The sequence below is a fragment of the Scyliorhinus torazame genome, chromosome 1 (assembly GCF_047496885.1).
Source record: "Scyliorhinus torazame isolate Kashiwa2021f chromosome 1, sScyTor2.1, whole genome shotgun sequence".
Classification (NCBI taxonomy): Eukaryota; Metazoa; Chordata; class Chondrichthyes; order Carcharhiniformes; family Scyliorhinidae; genus Scyliorhinus; species Scyliorhinus torazame.
In genome coordinates this window covers 368905697-368932996 of record NC_092707.1, presented here as the reverse complement: position 1 = coordinate 368932996, position 27300 = coordinate 368905697, and the positions used below count along the sequence as shown (strand labels likewise).

At 44.4% G+C, this 27300-nt stretch overlaps 1 protein-coding gene across 1 annotated transcript in view; it reads left to right on the top strand.

Annotated features, from left to right (window-relative positions):
- Positions 1-27300, top strand: part of LOC140426516 (ALK tyrosine kinase receptor-like) — a 1637280-nt gene that overhangs the window by 1363345 nt on the left and 246635 nt on the right. The window contains exons 12-13 of the mRNA XM_072511388.1: positions 11409-11571; positions 21826-21976. Coding sequence (XP_072367489.1) covers positions 11409-11571; positions 21826-21976 — 314 coding nt within the window. The remainder of the gene's footprint in view (positions 1-11408; positions 11572-21825; positions 21977-27300) is intronic.

Below are 27300 nucleotides of genomic sequence, written 5' to 3'. Positions count from 1 at the left end.
TAATAGAGGTACATGGGTAAATCCCTGCCTGCTGGCCCCGCCCACTAGGCGGTGTATACATGTGTGCACTCGCCGGTGCTGCAGCCATTCTGGTGGCAGCTACAGGAGGCACAACATCTTTGCTCAATAAAGCCTCGATTATTCCACTACTCTCGTCTTTGTGGTGATTGATAGTGCATCACACATCTCACTCTGTAAGGAAGAATATTGAAAACATAGAGAGTGAACCAGCAAAATTAATCTAGCAGAACAATTTCAAAATGGCAAAGTTCACTCGCAACACCACAAGACAGGCTTCAGTGACTGTGAGCAATCACAGTGTAGAAAACAGTGAATGACTGATAACAATGCAAGCAATCTGCACCCTCTGTGCCATCAGACTGGGATTGAAAATTCACTCTGCCATATTTCTTAGTGAATGCAAAAGGATGTTTAAAGTGTTTTTTTTTAGCTAACACTCATCACTATTTGAAAACTGAGCTTGAATAAACCTATGGTCTAAGGATGGATGTCATCCTATTCTGTGTTGAGCAGGAACTTCTCCCATTCGCACTTCTCTCAATTAATTTGTTCTTCCCTGAACACCTCTTCTAATAGGTGGCACCAACATGGTTTTTGTACAGTGTCTAATTTGCACAAGTATTAGCTCTCCATTAACATCAATATTAGAGTAAATCCTCACTGTGTGTTGCCCCACTTTAAGTCATTTTGCTACTCCGTCATTTACGCTTTAGTACACGTTTTTTTCGATTTACATCGCCTTTTCGATTTGACGTCGCCTGCATTCGGGTCCTACCACCCTCCACTAATCTCTGCGCCAGCCGCTGCCTTGTTCTGATGCCGGAGTTGCCGTCAGTCGCCAGGGGCCCAGGCTTCAGGGAGAGAGCGAGGCCCGAGATCCCAGAAGAAGGAGTAAAGGGTAGGGATGGGAAGCTGCTGGCCACTGACCAATTGATGAACTGTGAGTGACCTGGAATGGGACAGGGAGGGAGGGCCCCAGGGGACCTCCGCCCTCCCACTCCACGAGGCTCCTTCCACAGTCCTGCCCAGCTCCTTCTGCGGCCCCCCCATGCTCCTTCCATGGTCCCCACCTGGCCCCCTGTGCGGCCCTCACCCAGCTCCTTACGTGGCCCTCCATGGGACAGGGACTTGAATGCTCCCCTTTCATTGCCAGATTGATTGCTCCCCTTTCCACAAGCATTCAAACCCTCCACCACTGACACACAGAGGCAGCCGTGTGTACCATCCACAAGATGTACTGCAGTAACTCACCAAGGCTCCTAAGGGAGCATTTTCCAAAACCAAGACCGCTACTATCCAGAAGGACAGGAACAGCGGATACCTGGAAACACCACCGCCTGGAGGTTCCCCTCCAAGTCACTCACCACCCTGCCTTGGAAATATTTCACCGTTTTTTCACTGTCGCTGGGTCAACATCCTGGAACTCCCTCCCTAACAGCACAGTGGGTGTACCTACACCTCAAGAACTGCAGCAGTTCAAGAAGGCAACTCACCACCACCTTCTGAAGGGCAACTAGGGATGGGCAATAAATGCTGGCTTAGCCAGCGACGCCCACATCCCGTAAATAAATTTTTAAAAAGGAAGACTGTGGGTTGTTCACTGCATCGTGCTCGGGGCTTGTTTGGGTGAATTAGTGTTATTCAATTTCAATGTAAGTAGTATTTGTCATATTCAGAAACATATTTTCTTTTGTGTGTTGTTCCAGCTCAGAATGCACAGTGCTGCACATCTACAATACTGCATTTCAACCTTTATATTGTTTTTCCGGGCAAGAAATGTCCGGAGGAACATAACTCCGGCTTTAACATTCATGCCTGTGGGACCTTCTGTCCATGCATACCACATTTACTTACCAGAAAGTTTAACCAGGGATTTAGAAATGCAACTGTGTTCTCCAGGATATGTTGCTGGCATCGATTTCATTCTCATTCATCTGCAATGCACAACCTGTCTTGTGGTGCCTCAGATCCCTGTCCATGAGTTAATCTGACTTGCTTCTGTTTTATCTTGGCATGGAACTCATCCTAAATTTGGTTTTCCCTTAGCTTTTCTTCCCTCTGGTTCCAGTTACTGCTAACCCTCCACCCCCCCCCCCCCCCCCCCCCCACACACCTTGTGTCTCCTGGTTCCGTTTCCCTGGCCACCCCCCCCCCCCCCTTCATTTCTGTGTCGTGGCTTCCCTCTCCTGATCTTCGACTTCCTAATTGTTGGTCACAAACAGGTCTTGGAACAACCGAGTGAATGGCTCCCACGCATTGTGGAAGCCTTCTTCCGACCCTCGGATGGCGAATTTAACTTTCTCCATTTGGAGAAATTCCAACGGGTCGGACGGCCAGCTTTGGGTGGTGCTGCTGACCGCCAGCCGAGCAGGATTCTCCGGCGGGGAATCAGGGACAATCGCCAGTTCCCTTCCAGTCGGGGAACACTTCAGCAGTCAAGGGCATTCAGCCTCTGATCTCCGGGTAAGCGCCCAAGGTGCCCTTCAGGACGCGCAACAACGCAAAATCGCCGAGCAGAAACTGATAGCCAAGTTCCGCCAACATGAGTACGGCCTCAACCGGGACCTTGGATTCATGTTGCATACATTCACCCCTCACCATCTGGCCTGGCTTGAGACAATTCGCACCTCTTTAACCTGGGATTACCCCTCTCTCTGGACCTGTAAAGACTGAATGAACTGCAAATGCTCGCAATCAAAGCATTGTCTTGCATCTTTGACTTTGCCTATATATATGTTTCTGGAGCCTACCTCTTCATTCACCTGAGGAAGGAGCAGTGCTCTGAAAGCTAGTGATTTGAAACACATCTGTTGGACTTTAACCTGGTGTTGAAAGACTTCTTACTGTTAGAAAGAACAGCTGCTCAAAAGAGGAAGTACTTCAGACTTAATGGATCACTGTAGAACTATATAAATAAGCAATGGTAATCCTTCCTTTGAAATTTCCTTGACCTGTTAATCAAGAGGCTTTTAAAAGGCAATGGTCTGTGAAATTGAATGTAAATAATACAGTTCAAAGCATTTAGGCTTCTAAGCTTGAACATATACTTCAAAAAGTTAACGGGCAATTAAATTGACTGTGAAAAAAACACTTCAAATGTTTCCACCACATTAAAGGGAAGACTTTTACCTTCATCTCATAGATCTTTCATATTGATATGCTGGACGACAGTTAAAATGGTTTAAGGCTGGAGAGGAGACTTTCACTTTCTTCTCACAGATCTTAGATCGTGACCTGCTGAAAGACAGTTTAAAAGGTTTAAAGGCTACAGATAAGAGGACTAACCAAACAACTCCCATTCCGGGAAAGATCCCTGACCTGAGCCTCTCCAGTACATGCCTGGACTCCCACCTTCCCTGAAGGAACCCCCTCGACACCCTGGAGGCAAGTATGGGGAGGTGCTGACCATCTTGCCCCCTCCTCGGATGCAAGGCCAGGTTTCCACTGCCAAGGGGAAGGGCCTGAAGGGGGGGCCTGATTGGGGGGAGCGACTGAAGGGGTGCCTGATGGAAGGGACTGAGGGGGGTCTGAAGGGAAGGAATGGGGGGGCAAAAGAGAGGCGCTGAGGATGGGGGGTCCTTGTCAGTGATTGGAGGAGGGCTTGACAGTAATCTGGTGAGGGGGCTGCAACAGTATTCTGAAATTGGTGCACCCTTTAAAAAAGACACCCAGATCTCTGAGGAGTGTGTCCTGTCAAGAGAGATTAAGTCCCGCCCCTCTCAGATCCAGTGAAAACCCCAATCCTCATTAAAAAAAATTCTAAGAGCCATTGAATGGCACGTCAGCTTTGCTCCCAGCACCAGTGGGAATCAGTCCCGATTCTCCGTTGGTGGGAGCACTTAGTCTGCAAATGGGAGAATTGTACTCCTATAATACCGAAGATATATCCAATAAAACTTACTTGTGTCAGAATCTTTAGAATGGCAACAGGAGGTGATAACTGAAGATCGAGGGGAAGTTATGGAACTTACTTTAGGACACTGTTACTACCATGGATGTTGGCAACCTCGCTGAGCCTCTTCAGAAACTGTGTATTAAGCGGCTGTGCTCCAATATTGATGGGACTTCAGAGGTGGCCCAAATTCTGCGAATAAATGTCCAGGGCGGGATTCTCCATCCCGCCAGCCCCGTTTTCCAGCGTGGTGCGCCCCCGATGGCAGCGGAATTCTCCATTCCCACAGCCAGTCAATGGAGTTTTCCATTGTAGGCCTCAAAAATTATAGTCTCGAAGTGTGAGGTTCACTGCAATCGACCTCTACGTGACTGCATATTTCCAAGCACCAACAGGAGATATTACTGAGTATTTTGAGTTCGTTGCTGCATCAATAAAATTGTTCTCTTCTACCTGGTGGTGTCATTCCTTAAGTTCACCATACGACCATAAGACATAGGAGCAGAATTAGGCCACTCGGCCCATCGATTCTGCTCCGCCATTCAATCATGGCTGATATTTTTCTCATCCCCATTTTCCTGCCTTCTCTCCATAACCCCTGATCCCCTTATTGATCAAGAACCTATCTATTTCTGTCTTAAAGGCACTCAGTGATTTGGCCTCCACAGACTTCTGCGGCAAAGAGTTCCGCAGGGCAGCACGGTAGCACAGTGGTTAGCACTGTAGCTTCACAGCGCCCAGGTTCGATTCCCCGCTGGGTCACTGTCTGTGCGGAGTCTGCACATCCTCCCCGTGTCTGCGTGGGCTTCCTCCGGGTGCTCCGGTTTCCTCCCACAGTCCAACGATGTGCAGGTTAGGTGGATTGGCCGTGATAAATTGCCCTTCGTGATCAAAAAGGTTAGGAGGGGTAATTGGGTTACGGGGATAGGGTGGAAGTGAGGTCTTAAGTGGGGGTGCAGACTCAATGGGCCGAATGGCCTCTTTCTGCACTGTATGTTCTATGTTCTATCTATGTTCTAGATTCACCACCCTCTGGCTGAAAAATTCCTCCTCATCTCAGTTTTAAAGAATCGTGCCTTTTTTCTGAGATTGTGCCCTCTGGTTCTAGTTTTTCCAATGAGTGGAAACATCATCTGCACTATCCAGGCCTCGCAGTATCCTGTACGTTTTACCAGTCATATGTAGCTTAACCATCAGTCTGAATTTCACCAGTCACTAGCATTCCCTGTGCACCAGACACCAATGATTACACTGGTTGCCATTCATGAACCTGACATTTTTGCGAAGGAAATTAATGGGATTAGGCGTGCTCGGAAACATAACTGTGAATGCTGCAAGGCAATGTGTGCTCAGGGTTAGAAGGGGCCACTGTTCCTTTTATGTTTGGATGGTATGCAGTGACCGAGAAGTGCCGTGATACACATATCTTGAGAGAACTGAAAATCCTCTGGCTTCTCGGGGGCGGGAATAGGCTACAGGGTGCTTCACCTGGTCCATGTGGTACGCACTTGAGGAATAGCTGATCAGACCTTTACAGGTCCAAAAACCTTACTTAGCATTTGCAGCTCAATGTGTGTCACGGTTTTTTGTTTCATCTGCGTGCTTGTTTTAGTGGAAAATGGCTGTCTGCCATCTTGTTGAGAGTAAACCTGTTCTTCTTAACGTAAAACAAGCCAAGGGGAACACCAGAGCATTTCCAAATGTTGAAAATTGCACCAAAGAAATGTAAATAAACATTTTTGAAGAAATATGTCCCCAGACCAACCTCCCCTCCCCCCTCTCAACCAGCCCTAGAAATAAGTTTTATATCAGCTGTGCCCATATTCCCCTTCAATATTTTAAAATCTGCTGCTAAGTTGGAAATTGTAGAATCTCAGAATAGCCATAGCACAAGATTCAGGCCATTGAGTCTGTGCTGGCTCTTTCGAAGAGCAATCCTGCTCCTTCCCCATTTCCCTGGATTTTTGTGCCCACCAAGTATTTATTCAATCCCATTTCAAAAGCTTCAATTAGATCCGTAGCCACCATCCTATTAGGCAGTGTATCCCAAATCCTAACCACCCGTTGTATAAAAACGTTTTACCTGATATACCTGGAACCTTTGCCAATCAATTTTAATCTGTATTAACTCTTCAGCCACTGGAAACATTTTCTCTCTCTAAAACGTTAATGATTTTGAACACCTCCATCAAATCTCCTCTTAACATTGTCTGCTCTAAGGAGAAAAAGCCCAAATTCTCCAGCCCATACCTGTAACAGTACATCCCAATTCCTGGAAATATTCTAGTCAGTGTCTTCAGCACCCTCGCCAAACTTTTGTTCGGTTGTGGTTCCCAGAACTGGATACAGTGGCTGAATCCCCCACGCAACCCACTGGGTGTTTCAAGGTGGCGGAAGTGGTCCAACATTGCCGGGGGTGGGACTTTCTAGTCCTGCTGCTGTTAGTGGGGTTTCCTACTGAATGCACCCTTTGCTGTCGGGAAACGCACGGTGGCGTGGTGCCGTCGGCAGGACCACAAGAACCCGCCGGTGTGAACAGCTAGAACATTCCGGCCAGTAACTCCAGCTGGGCTCACACCATAGATTTAGCATAACTTCCTGCCTTTTGTACTCTGTTTCTAATTATATTCTACATTAACTGCTTCACCATCTTGTCCTGTCATCTTCAAGGAATTATGCATAAGCACACCCAGATGATACTCCTGTTGTACTTTAAGATTGCTTAGCATTTAACATACATTGTCTCTCCTCATTCTCCCTACTAACATGTACCACCTGACACTTACTGCATAGAATTCCCTCTGTCATTTGTCCGCTCAATCCACCACTCCCTTAATGTTCTCTTGAAGTCTATTACTATCTTCCTCAGTGTTTATTATACTATCTAATTTAGTTTCATCTACAAATTTTGAAACTGCCATTTAAAAAAAAATTTAGAGTACCCAATTCATTTTTTCCAATTAAGGGGCAATTTAGCGTGGCCAATTCACCTACCCTGCACACCTTTGGGTTGTGGGGGCGAAACCCACACAAACACGGGGAGAATATGCAAACTCCACACGGACAGTGACCCAGAGCCGGGATCGAAAAAGGGACCTCGTTGCCGTGAGGCTGCAGGGCTAACGCACTGAAACTGTGCCTTTTAACCACCAACCCCCCCCACACACACACCATCTCCTAAGTTAATGTTGTTAAAGATATATCAAAATCAGCAGTGATCTAACTTTGGCAAACTCGACTGCATAGCTCACTCCAGTCCAAACAACAGCTAACCACAACTATTGACTGTTTTCTATCCCTGGCCAGTTTGCATCCACCGTCCCTTTTAAATCATGGGCTTCAATTTTGCTAACATGTCTAATATGTTGGATATTTTAAAACTTCCTTTGATAGGCTATATTCACAGCGTCAACTCCACAGCCCTCATCCACCATCTCTGGTACCTCATAAAAACTCAATCATTCAAACAAAATCTTCCCTCAACAAATCTGTTCTGGCTCTCCTTTGCTAGTCCATGCTTGTCCAAGCGACTGCCATTTTTCCCTCAGGTTATTGTTTCTTAGCTTCCGCACCAATGACTTCCGTGTACTTCTGATGTTTTCCCTATTATACAAGTGTTGGAAGATTGTTTGCTGTTGCTGTTCATGCTCATGTTCCATTTTGCTACCATTAATAACTCCTCCTTTTCATATGTCATATATAAGTCCTTTGGGTTACAGTTTCCACAAAAAGAAATGAATTGTGGAATGTGATCCCAAAACACTTAAGGCACATCTGAAGTTTAATTTAATAAGGAGCAATTTAACTTATTCAGTCACCTTGAAGCCATGGCCTTAGTCACAAGTGTTTCGTCAAGGCTGTGTTCAGGTTGTATGCCATTTTTTTCCATTGTCAGTATTTGGGATTTGCGGGTTTGCCATGCATGGTTCACAGTGTTGTAAAAAATGACTCATACAGTTTGAAATCCGTGGCTGCTTAATTTAACCGGAGTTTTTGCAGTGGGGCAGGTTTGCGTGCTGTTTATTTATCGCAGTCTTAAAATTCAATGGATTGAGCTTCACAGTTGAAAAATGAAATGAAAATCGCTTATTGTCTCAAGTAGGCTTCAAATGAAGTTACTGTGAAAAACCCCTAGTCGCCACATTCCGTAGCCTGTTCGGGGAGGCTGGTACGGGGATTGAACCTTGCTGCTGGCCTGCCTTGGTCTGCTTTCAAAGCCAGCTATTTAGCTGTGTGCTAAACCAGCCCCTCCCTTCCAGATTTCATCCTGTCAAATATTTGAAAGCACATGATTTCCAGTTAGTCACAGTCCATGCATGTTATGACGGCCCTTACCGGGCAACTCTAAAATGAGCAGAACCCAACCAGCAATTTCAAAATGCTAACACAGTCCCACAAACTGGCAACTCTTGTAAGAGAGCCCTGATATGTAAAAATAAGTAGTTATGCAGTATCTGAAGTAGCCGGCATTTATATTGCTTCACTTGCATGAAGGAAAAATCTACAAGCTGAAGATGCAGCTTCAGTAGTGAGTCCAGAATTATTTAAAATTTTAACCCTAAAAATTATGTATTCTGGTTAATGTTAACAACTTTTATACTTCACAAATAATAGATTTTCCTTTATTAAGGAAAGGGAAATTGTAATTTTTAAATTTTCAGAAGACTAACTAGATTGTTGCTTATTTCTCTCCCTCAAAGCATTGTTTCTAGTTTGTGATCCTCTTTCCTTCATTACTATCCACTTCCCCTACCCTCCATTGTCATCCATTTACCTTCCCACTCGATGTCCGTTAGCTTTCCCTTTCCATCTTCTCTTCAATGCCATCCATTTGATCCTTTTCCCTCCAATCTTCTCCTCTTAACTTCTCTGCCATTCTGATCCTCTTACTATCCCCTTGTCTGTCTGACCTCTTGTTAGACTCTCTTCCCCTCCTTAACCTCCATAGGCATCCTTTCCCTCTCTGCCCATCCCAGGTGCATTGGCTGATGCACTGGATTGACCTTGCTGCTACTTTTTGAGCCTGCAGTATACAGAAGTGGTACTGAGGGCCAAGAGTTGGAGAGAGCGCAAAGAGGTGGCAGAGGACACTAGTCTTGAAAGGAACAGGGCGGAGGTGCAGAGTGGGATGTGATTATACTAATTTGTGTCAGCACATATTGACACACTGAATGGGCCCTACTGAGAATACTGAGGGACAGCATGAAACATTGATGATTAGGATGTAGGGAGATCCAAAAGAAAGACTCCAGTGACAAGTGATTTCAATTTGAACTTATAAATTCATTAATGAACCATCTTTATTCTAAAGTTATGAGAACTGCTGAAATATGACAAGAATTTGCTAGTCTTTTTACTGGCGGAAGTCCTTGATTAAATGTCAGCAGGGATACATCACCTCCCAACCTCTAGAGAGCTATAATGAGGCAAAATGTAGACATTCTCTCTGACCGGAAGTTTAATGGAACAGACTCTCCTGTTCTTACACCCAATGTTGCATTACTTGAATCAGCAGTGGGCAGAAAATCAAGTGGGATGCATCATACGTCGGTAAGGAAGTCCACATATTTTGCAACATATCGACAAAGAATTGAACTAGGGTCCTTTCCTATTTTTCTCCCCATGCTGGCTGAATGCAAGGCTAAGTAAACCAATATAAATAAGTATACGGCATTTTCACAGTTCACCATTTTGCATTGTGCAAGTATCGGAGTCTTGTTGCTGGGCACTCTGACATTAACTTCCTCCAATAGCAGATTTCTCAGCTGTGGTTGGAGATGTGCACCAGTTTGCCTTGCCCACTGTATTTTCACACAACTCATGCATCCCTTACTCCAACATGTTGAGTGAGATTTTCCAGTCCCAAGACCAGAAATGTCCGCCCAAGGTCAATGGGCCTCTCAATGGTCCGAAATATTAGTCCGTCCAGCCTGCGACGATTCCGGCACTGGGTGGGGCCAAACGATTTACCATGTTTTGGAGGGAAATAAACTTTTTCATTTCACCGATGACAAATTAGAGACCAGAGACAGCTTAAAGCAACATTGTGGTACACTGTAGCCTCTCAAAGCTGGGACCAAATCATTTCTGGAATTTTGGATTATAGAATGATATTAGAATGCCGAACCATCGGACAGCAGCAACAGCAACCCAGGGGGGGTGGGGGGAGGGAGTGGGGGGGGGGGGGGGAGGGAGTGGGGGGGGGGGGGGGGAGGGGGATTCCTTTGGGGGGCATTTGAGCAAGAAAACACATGAATGATCCGGAAACTGACATGTACGGGAAGAATCCAATGTACAAAGTTCTGTATCTTATTGACTTGCCATGTTCATGTCTTGCCACGCGAGTTCTCTTTCTTTTCTTTGATACGGGGGAGGGGGGGGTTTGTTTGTAAGGTGGAAAATATTGTTGAAAAATTCTTAATAAAAACATATTTTAAAAAAAGAATGCCAAGCCACAGCTGTGCCAACTGGAAAACACTGGCGACATAAATACTTAACTGAAACATAAAACAGTGATAAAACATTATAAAGGAGCAAGAAAAATTGTTGTACTTCTCCAAATACTGTATCTTCCATGTTCCCGCCCAAAGATTGGGTCAGCTCAAAAGGTGTCTGGACAATTGGTGTTTCTGAACATTAGATTTCTGGATTGGAGAGGTTACAGTCTTTTCAGAAGTTCCAAATGATAAGCACGGATCTGCAACCTCTGAAGTTGCAGTCAAATGGAGCAGGAGGCGTAACTGCTACCCGGCCAGGCTGCCTGCCCCTAATGATACGTGGTAGATAGACAATGCGCCCAGCGCATGCTCCCTTTGTAATTAATAAATAGACCAACAAGAGTCCTAAACTTCCTTTGATGAACGATTGTTTTGTCTCCAGTCGAATATTTAGACCCAGTGGCTAGATCTGTTTGAGTGACTCTCAAGAGCCCTCAAACTATTTACAGTGAGGTTATTTGAAAAATTGTCTTCTTCATTTTTTGACTGCATTAAATTGACTGACAGCACACACACACAAACAAGAAAAATCCAACAGAGGAAGTTGTTTCATTCTTTGGAGGGAATAATCATCCTTACGTTTAATGGGATATTCGCTGACTATGATTTATTACTCTATTCCTCTGTGGTATCACAGAAGCACTGAGTCTTTTGTGCATTCCTGTACACAATTGTATATTACGTGGTAACTACATTGAATTTGTAAACCTCAGGCCAAAACTCATGTTTTCACTGACTTTCGGGTGGAAAAATGGAACTGAACTGTTAAGTTAATTAACTCAGATAATTGCTCCAGAATCTCTTCTTAATATTACTGTAGGGCAGTTGGTTTGGGGAGAGCAGACTCCCACAGGTTAAATACCACTTGATAATCATGTCTGTTTTTCCACAATAGTTTTCAAATATTTAATTGGCACTAACCACCTACAGGCGAATGCACTTGCAGCAAAACGTACTCTTGGATGCCTTCATTTTTCACCCTCTCCGCCAATTTTCAGGTCCATGGATTATTAGGACATGTGGTGCCAGTGGACCCAAAGGGCCAACGCAAACTCAATGCAACAATGCTTACCGGAACACAAGCACCTTTGTGGTGGTTGTAGCTAAAGGGCCTTGGAAAGGCATTCAGAAGTGGAGAGTACCATCGACAGACACGTACAAGTAAGTGTAGACTTCCTTTCTTTTAAGTTCATTCTTGAGATATGGGAGTTGTGAGCAAAGTCAGAAAATATTACCCATCCTTGGTTTCCCGTAAGGAAGTAGTGATAAACCTTCTTCTTCAGCCACTGCAGTGCACACGATGAAGGTCCTCCCATTGTGTTAGTTCTGGCTGCTATTGCCTTAATCGGTGCTTTATGGGGGGTGATTTATTTTATGACTTTCTAGGAATTTTTTAGATGCATTAACTAAGCTATTTCCTGTTCCCCGACATCCTCTCATTTCCTGTCGAGTGGCCGGCATACCTGCTAACCAACAAAAATCATGAGCAAACAGCTAGCAGCTCAAGAACAGCCCTGAATGTAAGCTTTATTTCATGTGATGTCAAGGAGTCGGAGTCAAATAACATGAAGCATTCAATTTTAGGGTTGTGTGCTTCAACAAAGCTCAATTCAGTTTGGGACACTTCAAGTGGCTCCTCATAATAATAATGATAATCTTTATTGTCACAAGTAGGCTTACATTAACACTGCAATGAAGTTGTGAACTGTGAAAAGCCCCTACTCGCCACAATCTGGCACCTGTTCAGGTACACAGAGGGAGAATTCAGACTGTCCAAATTACCTAACAGCACGTCTTTTGGGACTAGTGGGAGGAAACTGGAGTACCCGGAGGAAACCCACCCTGGCACAGGGAGAACGTGCCGACTCCACACAGACAGTGACCCAACCCGGGAATCGAACCTGGGACGTTGGCACTGTGACGCAACAGTGCTAACCACTGTGCTACCGTGCCGCTCCATATACTGGCCACATTATTTATCTTACAGAATCGATGACCCATCCCACCTAACTTGAACAAAAGTTCCTTTAAAAAAATAGTTATATTTAATCAAAATGATAAAATCTGGGAAAATCAAACAGAAATACCATTCAGAATCCGTTGCTCAGGGAACACATCTAATGAACTAGTAGATACCACTTACTCGTGCACAAGGGTCACTTAAGTAGGAGCTATAGGTCAAAATTTAAATAAGCAGAACAATCCTGCTTAGTTGCTTGGAGGAGCTCCTTTTGAGTTTGCTTTTGTATCTCGAAAAGGTTGCCATCTATAAGCCCAGAAAGTGAAAGAATTCCCACAGGCAAAAGCTTGGAAGAGCAATGTTTTGACAGTTATCAACAAGGCAATTTTCAATCCTTATTCGTTCATTGAATTTGAGCATTGCCGACAAGGCTAACATTTATTGCCCATCCCTATTGCCCTTGAGAAGATGGTGATGAGCTTCCAATGAACCACTGCAGTCCGTGTCATGTAACTACATCCACAGTGCTGTTAGGATGCAAGGTTCAGGATTTTGACCCAGCGACAGTAAAGAAACAACAATATAGTTCCATGCCATGCAGGGGAACTTGCAACAGGAGGCATTCCCATATGTCTACTGCCCTTGTCCTTATAGGTGGTAGAGGTTGCAGTTTGGAAGGTGCTGTCAAAGGGGTAGGGTACACACATGCATTAAGGGGAATTAAGTTACATCCGTTCAAGATATATTGATAGATAGGTGATGGTAGAATCATATAAATGTTAGCACAAACAGCGTTTTCCAGCCTATTCTGGTGTTAATTTCACATTGGGAGGGGGAATATTCACAGCAGCCACACCCTGGTGCAAGTGTCAGATTGCCATAATCGGGAGCCTCCATCATTAACCAAGCCAAAACTCATGCTGTAACGGGGAGCTACCCTGATTGTGTTCCACTTGTGGTGTCCATGTCACTAATAGATCATGGAGGACACATACCTACCTCATGTTGCTGAAAAATGCACCAAATGTTACTTACATATCAGCCCCATCTCTCCTTCACAAAATTGAACAAAAATGCCCTTTTGCAAAGAGGTAATAAATTGATTGTGACTTGGAATCTGTTTAGGGAGCCAATTGAACTGCTCCCAGGCTGGGGTCACAGGAACTCCCCGAATTTCAAGCCTCCATTCCTAGTTTGATTCTGGCCTTGCTTGGGGCGAGCAGAGATTCCTTGAACTGGCAGGAACCTTGTGTACTCATCCATAATCCTTCTCACAAAGTCTTGCTGGAGTTAGATTGGCAATGTATCAAAAAGCTATGGATTTTCAAGCCCAGAACTGTATATTACTTCCCAGTACTCTGGTACGTCAAGCACTTTGAAATGTTTTAATAGCCGTGATAAACTGCTAATTTCCTGTTAATTATATGATTGATCCAGCCAGTTCTGGAGAACAGCATGCAGTTTTGGTCAAGCTACCTTAAAAATCATTCGGATCCTTCCTAAAGAATGATGATGTCAGGCCTTTTGGGACTAATCCATGAGAAAAGCTTAATTAACTCATTTTATTTTCACGTGGAAAAAGATTGAGGGGATACTAATGAAAAGTGTAGCTAAGGTAAATTTGGACAAATGCATTGGAGTACAGAACGCAAATGCAAACACAAAAACAAGTCTTGAACTTAGAAGAGTGCCGCCACAGGGGTTCATTCAGGGTCACATTTAGAAAGGATCCAGATTGAAATTTGTTGGGAAAGATTAAGAGAGTTTAAAAAATCCAATTAAGGGGCAATTTAGGCCAATCAGGTGGCACGGTAGCACAGTAGTTAGCACTATTGCTTCACAGCGACAGGGACCTGGGTTTGATTCCCGGCATGAGACACTGTCTGTGCAGAGTCTGCACGTTCTCCCCGTGTCTGCCTGGGTTTCCTCCAAGTGCTCCGGTTTCCCCCACAGTCCAAAGATGTGCAGGTTAGGTGAATTGGCCATTGCTAAATTGCCCTTAGTGTCCAAAAAAGGTTGGGTGGGGATATTGGGTTGCAGGGATAGGGTGGAGGTATGTGCTTAAGTGGGGTGCTCTTTCCAAAGGCCGGTGCATACCCGATGGACCGAATGGCCTCATTCTGCACTGTAAATTCTAAGATTTTATGATTCAATCCACCTACCCTGCCCATCTTTGGGTTGTGGGGATGAGACACAGGCAGGTACAGGGATAATGTGCAAACTCCACACGGACAGTGACCCGGGGTCGGGATCGAGTAAGAGAGTCAGAGAGCTCAAATCAAGTTATTAATTAAGCTCTAATTATAGAGCTCTAGAGGCTATTCATTGCTTTTTTTCAGCAGAGTTTAGGCAAGAAACTTAGTTTGCTTTATTTTAAGGGAAAGGTAAAATCTTGAGACAGGATATTTCCTCCGGGCTCCTGACTCCACCATTAGGCTCAAATGTTGATCAGAAACCTGCACGTTGAGGGAGACAGTCACTCGAAGCAGCCAATTAAAAGGACGGACTAGCCCTCAAACTAGGGATGCTGGGCGAGTTGAGGAAACTGAAGGGTCATGCAGTCAGTTTGAAGGCAGCAGGGTAGCACAAGTGGATAGCACTGTGGCTTCACAGCACCAGGGTCCCAGGTTCGATTCCCTGCTGGGTCACCGTCTGTGCAGAGTCTGCACATTCTCCCCGTGTCTGCGTGGGTTTCCTCCGGGTGCTCCGGTTTCCTCCCACAGTCCAAAGACGTGCAGGTTAGGTGGATTGGCGGTGATAAATTGCCCTTAGTGACCAAAAAGGTTAGGAGGGGTTATTGGGTTACGGGGATAGGGTGGAAATGAAATGAAATGAAATGAAAATGAATGAAATGAAATGAAATGAAAATCGCTTATTGTCACAAGTAGGCTTCAAATGAAGTTACTGTGAAAAGCCCCTAGTCGCCACATTCCGGCGCCTGTTCGGGGAGGCTGTTACGGGAATCGAACCGTGCTGCTGGCCTGCCTTGGTCTGCTTTCAAAGCCAGCAATTTAGCCCTGTGCTAAACAGCCCCTAAGTGAGGGTTTAAGTGGGTCGGTGCAGACTCGATGGGCCGAATGGCTTCCTTCTGCACTGTATGTTCTATGTTAAACATGTCTATGCAACATCAGAGTGCCATGGCAGATAAGCAACACCCCAAGATGGCGGCATCTTCTCCCCAACCTCTATGAACGTAAAGTGAAAAATAGGTTCAACAGCCAGTCCACCCCATATGGGAAACGGGAGGAAAACCTGTGGTTACTGCTGCACTCAGGCAGGCAAGAAAGGCCTCTAAACCTGTCTAGGATGCTGATCTCCTGATCTGCCGACAGCAGGCTGCCTCAAGGTAGCTAGACGGCTCGCCACCGTTCCTGGGAACTGGGAGGCCAACTGGAAAGTCCCAGTGCGGCCTCCAACAGTTGGCCTTCAGTGACCATGAGTTGGCTGAGTTAGATAGAATCCCCACAGTGCAGAAAGTGGCCATTCGGCCCATCGGGTCTGCACCCACCCTCCTGTAGAGATCTACCATGCGGATTTAATGGCACTTGCGAACACTAAAACTCAGTAGAAATTTGAGTTAACACTTCTCAGGTGCAAATAAGAATCGTTTTATTTGTCTCTATTGATTACAATTAAGAATCATTTAAATCTTATTCTCTAATAAGTCCGGCTAGCAAAAGGACTCAAAGAGAATCAATTTTGTAGACAATTCAACTTTCAAATAATACAGAAATGATTGCCTTGCTTACGGCAAAACAGCTTGCTTTTACTTCGAGAGTTAGAGTTAGAAAGTGAAAGTATGAAAGATAGAGACAGTGAATAACTTAGATCAAAGAATACAGAATGATCCGGATAAAAATGGCCGTATGATCTATTACGGTTATACTAAATCATATCTGTCTTTAGCCATCTAGCTTCACCCCTCTGTAATCCTAATTATTTTGGGTTAGAATCAAATGAGTTTGATTTGACGGTTAGCTGTCTGTCTTTAATGTGCAACATTAACTTGAAATGTTTTATAAATGAATTCTTGTATGTGTTCTGGAATGTGATTCTGTGTCATTATCGCAAGCTGCTTGAACTGGATTCTTGCTGAGGACAATAGCGTCTTTAGGTTACTGTGCTGTTGCCATGGAGCCTGCCTTGTCCTTGGACACTGTCTTGAGAAATGTATTTATTAGCTTAGTGAAAAGTGTTTGTTTTATCATGATTTTTGTGTTTCTGTTAAATTGTGTATTTTAATGTTGTACTGTCTTGAAATGAATTATGCTGTGTCATGCTGAATATGTATTTTGAAATGACCTGAGGTTATGAGTGAGTTTTAAAATGGGTATTTAATAGACTAAGGGCTTAATGCTAAATAGCTATCTTTCACCTATCACTTTTACCTATAGAAAATAGCTGGCTTCTACACTTCCGAAAGAGCACCCTACTCAGGTCCCCCCCCCCCCCCCCCCCCCAACCCCCCGTCCTATCCCTGTAACCCCAAAGCCCCACCCAACCTTTGGACACAAAGGGGCAATTTAACATGGCCAATCCACCTACCCTGCACATGTTTTATGGCTGGGTAGCTTTTCTGATCCCCCATGCGCCGGAATGTGGTGACTAGGGGCTTTTCACAGTAACTTCATTTGAAGCCCACTTGTGACAATAAGCGATTTTCATTTTCATTTCAAATGGCCTGGGGTAGGGACTGATCACAGGGGTAGGCAGCGCTAAATTCCATGCCCACTTGCCCACCTTCCCAGGTCCAGCGAGGCCTTAACACCTTCCCCTTGTTCTCTGATGGAGAAGGTTAGATGAATCAAATGAGCGATCCTTCACTGGATTTAGTTTTGCTGCCCTTCTTTAACATTGCAAACTATAGCACATATCTATAATCTAGAGAATTAATATTGAACCAGACTTTTCTGGAGGTGGGTCTCTGGCAATATGCCCTGTTAGTTACATTTGATCTTGTATGTTTAAGTTTTTTTTAAATTCCCACAATATTGCTGCAAGTGTGAAACTGATAATGGCGCAGCAAGGGTGACAGGTCTTTGGTTCAATGGGGCAAAGGAAGTATCCCCTTAACCAATTTAAGATTGAAAAATAAACAGAAGGAAAATCAAGAAAGAGGGTAATTAGAATGGTGAATTCAATATCAAACCCTGGTCAAAAAGGGGACTAGGAGAAGGAAAGAAAGATTGGATTAAAAGAGACAGAAAGAGTGGATTAATAGAGAAAGACAAAAGAAAAGAGAAAGAAAAATAAGGAAAAAAAATTAATAAAAATGTGTCATTTATCATTTTTAATTTTCCCCAAAACAATTTGCAACCTGAAGGAATGAAACTCCACACTTAAAATTGTTCACTCTCTGGGTCGCAGAGGTTGATTAAGAGTCTGTAACAATTTTCACACCACTAAAAGGATACTTATGTTAATTATTAGGTTTAGCTTTCTATGGTGAGTCGAATGGGCAATTAATGTGCAAATGCAGCCACTTCATGAAAATCACAGTGAAACTTCGTGCAAGATGCCATTTTCGCAATACAAGCAGAAGAGCGGCGCAAATTGACCAGCGATTTGTGCCGATTCACAATTTTAAGGGTATCTCTTGGTTACTGCAAGGACCTGGTCGCTTTATGCATTACTATTGACATGCGTCATTAAGACATAATTTTTTCTTCAACATAATTTGGCCAATTGCAATTGTAGCCTCGAAGATGCATGAGGTCTAAAGAACTCTGTAGAATCCTTCTGTGCTAACATAAATCCTCTTGATGTACACACTAAATTTGATATGCTGTCAGTCAATCTCTGCGTAAAGCCTATACAACACTGTGTTTGCAATACTTCAATCAGCTGTTTTTGTGGTTAACGTTGTTATGTTGACAGGACAAACTGATACTAACTGATCAATTTAGCTACCTGTCACGAATGTGCCAGGGCTTGCTTCATGATCTTGATTGTTTTGAGAAAGCAGAAAATTGGATAATATGTTTGCACTTTCAATGCAGTTTATCCTTGGCACCTCTCATCTATTTCCAACACCCACTACTGCTAACTAAGAACAGTTGGCACTACAAGGTGATGCTAATATGGCTGGCCAAAGTTACTCATCAGTTTAACATTTGAAAACCTGGGTGGACCTGGGTTTTAATAGCATATCAGCAGTTTCTTGTCGACCGATGTATCATTAAAAAAAAGTAAATGGATTGATCTCTGCAGCCTTTGATAGCCAGAGCAAGACTTACATCAGATATTAATCCAATTTGATTTTTCAGTCTTCTTATGTCGGAGCTGCTCCTTTGAGATATAGGCATCTGGGAATAAAAAGAAGGCTTCTGTCAATGTAAGAATACATAAAACTGGCTTTCCCCCCAATTTATCAAATTAAATGGTCGTGTTGTAACATGCAACACGTTCCCATTTTGTCCTGAGTGGTGTTAACAAGTAATCTTCCCCAGGTAGTTATCTATGGCATAAGTCAACAGTACAGTATTAATATTACATTCCCTGCTTACCCCCAGTTATTTACTTTGACATAACAAAATTCATTTCTTCACCTAATCCATAAACAAGTAGATTTGGCATTAAATTAAATTTTAGTTTTATTTTTGTGCTCTGCACTGACGTCTGCAAGGAGCTGGATTGAGAATACTTCTCTCTATTTATTTTCTCTCTTCTCCTTCCCTTTAAGGTTACCTACTGCATACTTTCCACCATGATGGGAGGAAGGTTCAGATTAGAGGTATCATCATAGATGACAGTAATCTGATTTACCAGAAGGATAGTTAAGCAGCATGGGCACAGACAACCCAAGGATAAATTGAACACCAGCGCTCTCATTTTATTTTGGGTGGAAAATCAATGTTGGGGAATGAGTTTCAGGCTGCAATCTGCCGCATCAGATCGCTCCCAGGAGTATGCCGGCAAAAACTTTGGAAGCCAGCGACTTCTAAATGTGCAAATTGCCAGCCTGAAATGATTGTTAGTCTCCTTACGTATGCAAAACAGACCAAACGGTGGTGGTGGGACCCAACGCGAAATTGTTCATTAAATATGCAGAGCAGGTGTAGCGGTCGTGCTTCCCATAAACGTCCGCCAAAGTTAGCCTAAAAACTAGCTATGGTGTGATATTGGCCGGGGCTCGTGAGAAGATTATCTGCGTTCCCATTTAATAGGAAAAAAGGATAGTGATAACAAAGAATTGGGAAAAGTTATAGTCCAGGATATTTAAGATGGCAGGATTTCCTGTCCCTCCATTGAAGATTCTACAGGGATCACATCCCCGCCGATTCCAAGTGCCCTGCAGCCATTTCACGCTCCAGTCAGCATTAATTGGTTGACGACGGGACTGCCATCCCTCACTTGGGAGGAAGTTCCACCTTAGGGAATTGTCAGCGGATCTGATTGATGGGCAGCGCTCTAGTCCTACAGCGCCAGAAGATGCAGTGGACAGGACTGGGACTGCATGCAGTCCCTGGAGTCTTAAGTCCTGGGATTCCAGGAAAAGGTACGTTTTGGGGGTCCGAAGGCAGGGAGAGTAGAGGAGAAGGCGAGGGTCGACAGTGGAGGATTGGTGTGTCAGGGAAAGGCCAGGCGTTGGGGAGGGTGGGCAGGGAGAGGGGGGAAGGTCCTGTGGTTACCAGAGTTTAGGAGGGGGGGGGAGGCACTCAAAGTTAAAAGGCAGCTAGCCCCTTCCTGCCTGGGGCCTAAACCTGATTATCTTCGGGTTTACCTCATACTCAGGAATTGTTCTCACCAGCCTAAAATTTGAGGCTGGGCGGGAAATGGCCCTTAAGTGGTCAATAATTGGCCACTTAAGGGCCTCATTTGGGACAGGGACAGACACCCCTTCCGAGGCCATGCCCACTCTAGCGTTAAATAGCTGAGGGGTCAGGGCGGGAGGGAATTCAGCGGTAAGCCTGTCCGTGCTATTTCACACGCACCACCACCCACCCTCCCCCCCCACCCTCCTGCACCTACAGACAGGGGAGTATAGAATTCAGGCCATAGTTGTGGATAAGCTCATTATTCATTTACTGTTCCCTTTCAGCTACAGAAGGTTGTTCAGAGCTTGGAACCTATCAGGAAATCAGAATCAGGAATTGGCAACAGCTTTCATTTAAAAAATATCTTTAATGTTATATCCCAAGACACTTTACAAATAGATATAATCTGCTTCTCAAGCTGGGAAGATAGAAATGGGGAAGGATGATCAAAAGATGGGCCTAAAAGGTGGGTTTTGAAAAGGTTTTTAAAAGTGGAGAGTTGGATGGTTTACACAGAGAGAGAAAACAGTTGGAGGAGACTAATACATTATTTGGCTTCCTAAACACATGGGTGTGGGGTGGGAGATGAGACATAAAGGTGGATAGTTGTGGGTTGAGTGGGAAGTTGAAGTATTAAACATTTCAAATCCAAGCCTCGAACGTGTCCACTTCTCGAAAGATGTCTGAGCAACTAATCTTCTTTTAGGGGGTGGGTCAATCATTGAAACATTGTAAGGAAGCTTTCTACCTCCACCTAAACAAGATATCCATTTGCAACCCATGTTGTTTGGATTTCTCTGGTCTTAGGAAACCCAACAGGTAAAAGGAGGTAAGAAGGGCTGGATCTGTGGGTAAGTGCCTTTACAGCACCAGTTGTCATCCAGGAGAAGCAGGAATGTTCCTACCAATCCACAACATTCCCCTTCCCCAACCCCATCCCCCCCCCATTCAGAATCTGTCCAAACCTGATCTCCCTCACCATCAATGCAGTGACCCACCACTGCTTCTGACCCAGTCACCGACACAACCATACAAGACCTGTCTGCTCTGTGGTGAATTTCCTACTGGGCAGCCTTGTCAATTGGACTGGCTGATGGACAGGAAACCTGGAAGAAAAAATTAAAGCATCTCCTGGCATTCAGGATAATTCCATACTCACATACTTTAGGGGGGGGGGCATGGTAGCATAGTGGTTAGCACAGTTGCTTCACAGCTCCAGGGTCCCAGATTCGATTCCCGGCTTGGGTCACTGTCTGTGCGGAGTTTGCACTTTCTCCCGTGTCTGCGTGGGTTTCCTCCGGGTGCTCCGCTTTCCTCCCACAGTCCAAATATGTGCAGGTTAGGTGGATTGGCCATGTTAAATCTGATTTGGCCCTTAGCGTCCAAAATGGTTGGGTTGTGAGGGGTTACTGAGTTACAGGGATAGGGTGGGGGTGTGGGCTTAGGTAGGGTGCTCTTTCCAAGGGCTGGTGCAGACTCGATGGACCGAATAGCCTCCTTCTGCACTGTAAATTCTGTTATTCTATGTTTTCCAACTGTAATCCGTCAACGATCCTCGTCTCCCCGCACTCCAAATCTACCTCGGTAAATATTGAGACCATTGTCACTGTCAAATCTGATAATTAAACTATTGGGAATACAAAGTTTCTTTTGTGCGAATGTGTGAATAAAATAAATAAATTCCATTTCTACTTTCAGGATATCAGCTTATGGAGCCGCTGGAGGCATAGGGGGAAAGGGAAACTTCAGAAGGTTTCATGGTGTGTTAGTGCAAGCCATTTTCCAGCTGGAAAAAGATCTGATTCTGTACATACTGGTTGGACAACAGGGAGAAGATGCCTGTCCTAATGTAAGTAGCCATTTAGTTCATTCTACATACCCCCCTTTTCTCTTAAGGGCCTACTGTAATTTGTTGTGGGAAATTGCTTTTGTCTCATTGATGTCAACGTCAACAACCGACTTTCCCAGCATGTCCCTCAATTCCTTCTCTCCAGGAATACATCGCGGTTACTCGTTAATCCTTTTATATTGTCCACTTCAAAGACCTTCCATAAGAACTTATTCCTCAACTCGTATTGTTCTGATGCTTCTTATGATTAACTGAACCAATTTGTCCTATTTATATGAATGTGTCAAAAGTCGTTTGATAGATTTGGAAGAAATCCCATAATTGCAGTATATATTGCACTGAAGGTCCTGTTAATATGTGTTGCACAGTATAACAGAAAGATAGATCACCGCTTGCTCAATCTAATCAAATAAATCCAATATGTTGTATAATTACAAACATAATAAGACAGTGGATGTACACATAATATCTAAAAGCTTTGAACAAGAAAATAGCATTCAATCCATCAAATCTATTCATTTCACAGATCATGTACAATCTCATCCACTGGATCAAACCCATTTGTTCTCTCAAGAAGGCTTCTACATATCCTTTCCCTGCCCAAAAGTAAATCTGCACACTATCTGTTAAGCCTATCTTTGCACTCATCTTCAACTAATTGCCTTCCAAGGCATGTCATTTCACTGGTGCCAGCAGTCAGGACCTGTCAACACTTCAAATCTGCAGCCCATCCATCACACTTCTGACAGTCTGTCAGAGGAGCTGAGATTTAAGCTCGGACCTTGATACTACTTTTGACTTTGGAAAGAATATCTTAAAGGGGTGGTGATGGCGGGCAGCAGAGTCAGCAGTTGGTACAAAGGGATCTGTGGAACATCCACTATGTAATCAAACGTTCTGATCCTTGTGATGGATGCATGCCTTCAATGTGTCTCTGGTGGGAGTGACTTTTGAATGCGGGACCTTGTCCTGACTGTAAAATCATTATTAAAGGTCCTAGGCTTGCAAATCCTGGCACACTGGCATGCATCCTCCTCAAATTTTAGCAGAATTGTGTGAAAGCCTTTAGATATTATGATTGCCTGGATCAGACTCAATAATTATCCACAAAAAATGAATTCCAAAATTAATCCCGATAAAATCTGGAGATGTCAATATTCACATGCTGCAGGTTTGATGTGATCCACTGTTAGGATACTGAGCCAGGCTCCAACTTTTGTTCATATACCATACGAGAATCAATTGTTCAATATGTAAAACTGTAAGGAAAGGATACTTCACCCCAGGAGTGATGACTCTGATCAATAGGTATCTTTTATATGAAAACCAACTTTAATGTAAACACAAAATTAACCATGTTAGCATTAAGGAAATAGCTTTACACTTAACAATTCGACAGTTTTTAAATAAAAGAAAAAACTTAATTCCAATTAAGCAGCTCTACAGTTCAAATGACACTTATAAATACAGTTAATAATCGGGGTCACTTGCTTATCTGCGCAGGCCTTTGGAGAGAGAGATCCTTTGACTAACAAGCTGAAAATCTTTCTGTATTGCCAGACTTAAATCCTATTGCAAACGACTGTTCAACTTAAAATCTTATAGCAGGCTGCCAAAATCCTACAGACTGACTTGGCTCCTCCCATTAATTACATAAACTGTATTACACTAAGATGTCCCATGATCTGCTAGTTAGAACTAAACATCACCCCTCAAATTATCTGCATCCCAGGAAATATCCTGCAATCAAAACAACAGCCACGATCAAATGGCCACATTGAACCTGAAAAGCAGCACGCCATGGCGCAAAATGTCCGATAGAAGCCGGGAGACGGCGCTCTCAGGATCTACCCAGCTTTCAACTCCTCACGAGATCTAACGTGATCTCGCGAGACATTGCGATGTAAATCCCACCCATTGTGGGCGGGATCATTTTTTTTTTTTTGCAAATTTGCAAATTAGAGTGAGACATCTAGTTCCATTGCAATATGCAGTTTACCAAGGCACCCAAGGTGTTGGAGACCTTGGGCAAGCGCTGTTCAGTACTGGTCTCCACAAACAGAGACCAGATGGAATGGCACTCATAGATGTCTCCCAGGGATCGGAGGCCCCCAGGTGCATGCCCTTTGGCCAAGGTGGCACCCTGGCAGCCAGCCTTGCACTCTGACTGTGACAGCCTAGCATCCTGACAGTACCACGTGGGCGCCCTGTGTGGGTGTTGGGGAGGTGTGGGGTGGGCCTGGGGATCCTTGCATAATGAGTTGTGGGTCACGTCGGGAGCTCCAGAGATCGGGATGTATTTTAAAAATGGCGTCCCGATCTCTCGCTACACTGAGGAATTCCGGCAAGCGGAGCTCCTCAGTGCAGGAAACAGGGTTTTGTGCAGCCTCGGTTGTACGTTCCCCTGCTGTGACTCCCTATCTAACCCAAGTGCCGTTCGGTAGCGTTATGTTTCTTGGCGCTGTGAGCGCCAGGAAACATGCAGCTAGACATGCTCTCTATGGGACTTTGTTCCCATGTAGTTAAATTGCACTAAATGATCCATTAGCCATCTCTCTGTAAACAAGTAAAATCTATAATTATCTCACCTTTTACAACACCTTAATTACATCTTTAGTAGGGCACCATGTGTATGTATTTTAAACCAGAGTTTTTTTATAACATTACTGCCACAAATATAAGGCATAACATATTACAATTTCTACATTCATCAGACCACCCAGTCGCTTTCCTACTCAGTAAAGTAGGGTACGGATTGAAGCACATTTATATCCATGCAGATGCATGTATACAACCTCATGGGGGAGAAGGTGCTGAAGGAGTGTCAGATGATGCAGATCACCTCCACGATTTAAAATGTTCTGCTGTTTTATTTATTCTGTTCAAAATTGTTTTGTTGATTAAAGTTATAGTACTTACACTTTATGTTACATTTTATCGTATTGAAATGCATCAAAGATTTTCCAGAGAATGGATTAATTTGAAATTCTGACATTATTGTGAAGTGAGCAAAAGAAACCTATTTTGTGCCAGCAACATCGCACAAGCAGCAATGAAATGAATAACCTCTCTAATTTTGGTTGGTTGAATGATGAATGCTGCCAGGATATTGAAGGAACTCACTGCTCTTCTACAAATACTACTAAAGAATCTAAATTCCACCTGAACCATTGGAACAATGCTTTCAACAAAACAACATTTTCCAGAATTTTGCAGCCGGAAAATGCAATGAGTCAGCTAAAAACCCATTGACTTTGGCAGCATCAGTAAATCCCAATAGTGGGCAGTCCCAGAAGACCCCACCAGTTCTTTTAATAACTGATACTGCAAACCTTTCGCATGTGCTCAAACTCAACCGTTTTTCTGATGATGCAGGTTTGGTTTTATTTTTGACGTGAAAATCCATTCCAATTGTCATGTTAGGCAGACACACACATAATGATATACAGACAAGCAGCTACTGGACACAGAGAACAGGATATGACCAATAAGCAGGCAGGACACTCAGGGGTGGGATCTGACTATAAAAGACACGGGGCACTCACACTCCGCCTCTTTCCACTGATGAACATCTAGAGAGTCAGTAAAGGGTGTTGTTACAATCTCACACCCCCACCACGTGGCTAAGAGCTAGTCTGGTTCAGTCAGACAGAGTAACCACACTTAAGTTAGCAGAAAGTCGAACTCGCAGAGAACTGTGCTAACTGTGCTACTAGTTCAATAAACCTGATTGAACTAACTTCAAGGTCTGGAGTATCTTTTTGATCTAAGCTGCATCCAGTTGCAGCCAATGTTATACCAGTGTACCTAACACAACACCAATCATTTGAACAAAAGTGAAGAAAAGCAAGCAAAGAACATCAGGCCTGTCATGGCTCATAATGCACCAAATAGTAGACTGCTGTATATCAGACTGTGTCCCCTCAACACCATGCACATGGTAACTGATAACTTCTACAAGAAAAGCTCTATGAGTAGGTGTAGTGTTTGTGGTGTCTGTCTCTTTAAGACAGTACAGCCAAAAAGGGTCACCTGACTTGAGGGGCCAATAGGAACCGAGGTGCGAATCATCACCCCCTGAGGGTGGTGTACTCTCAGACAGAATTCATCTAGCAGCCACTTATAATCGTGTAAAGGCTGGAGTAGCAAAGTCTGAAATCTCAGGACAATTCCAGAAATGGCCACAATACAGAACACTTGGTCCAAGGTAAAGTTTGAGAAAATCCTTCCCAATTCCATGATACAATCAGGTAAGTTACAGGAGGCTCTCAGATTTTGCATGACTAGAAAAACTTAAGTAACCCACTCACGCCATGTCTTACGGTGTGCTCCTCAATCAGCATCCTGTAACGTCCCTTTGTATAGGACTAGCATAAATATATAGGTCGACAATTTCCCGGCAGTGGGATCTTCCGGTGGGTTCCCTGGCGGCATAGGATGAAAACAATGAGAAAACCCGGGCAATGCCACATTGTGGCAAAACACGCCACGGGAGCCTGGAAAATCCTACCCATCTCTCTCTCTCTCTTGGGCAGACCCTGGGAGTCGAGGATGACTTGCTTCCACATGAAGGGCAGAATCTTACCTTTTTTCAAAACGTCAGGCTCTGACAGAAAACCGGCGTATCGCTCTCCGGTTGCACCAACAAGCTTTCACTCCAGATCCTGAGAAAATAAGAGTGGGCATGGTTTATGCCATCACTCTGGCAGGGCAGGGCCTGATAGAGCTGGCACCAGTTCTGGTGCCTCAATCAGAATTGCAGTGCAATTACCACCCCTCACCGACCCCCGCCTCCAAACGAGGGCTCCCCCCACCCCGGACGCTCATCGGGGGTTCAGCCCACCCCCGTCAGCCAATTATCAGGGGGCCCCCTGCAGCCCCCACTGGGGACGTATTGCCAGAGCTTATCCCCCCCCCTCCCGCAGTGCTTGCATGTCCCCCCTTCATGCCCGCTCCACCCCCCACCACACATGAATAGAAACCACCCCCACCACGGGCCTCCCATAAGGGCCTGCCCTGGCAATGTCCCCGGGCACAAGTTGGCACTGCAGTGCCAGGGGGCAGTATCAGGGGTAGTGCAAGGGCACTCTGTGCTGGGGAAAACCACCCCCACATCAGGGGACTATCCTTACCCTTGCACACATGGGGGTATCCTCTCGACTGAATCCTGTTTTTAGAAAGTTGTTGTAAATCCCGGTGGCGTGACGTCACAGTGACTAGGTAGGAATATGTAGTGAGGAGTGATCATGTGGTGGGGAGGCTCATTAATAATATAATCCACTTAAATGAGGTCCCTGCCTTTTGTGGGCATGAACCTCAGGACG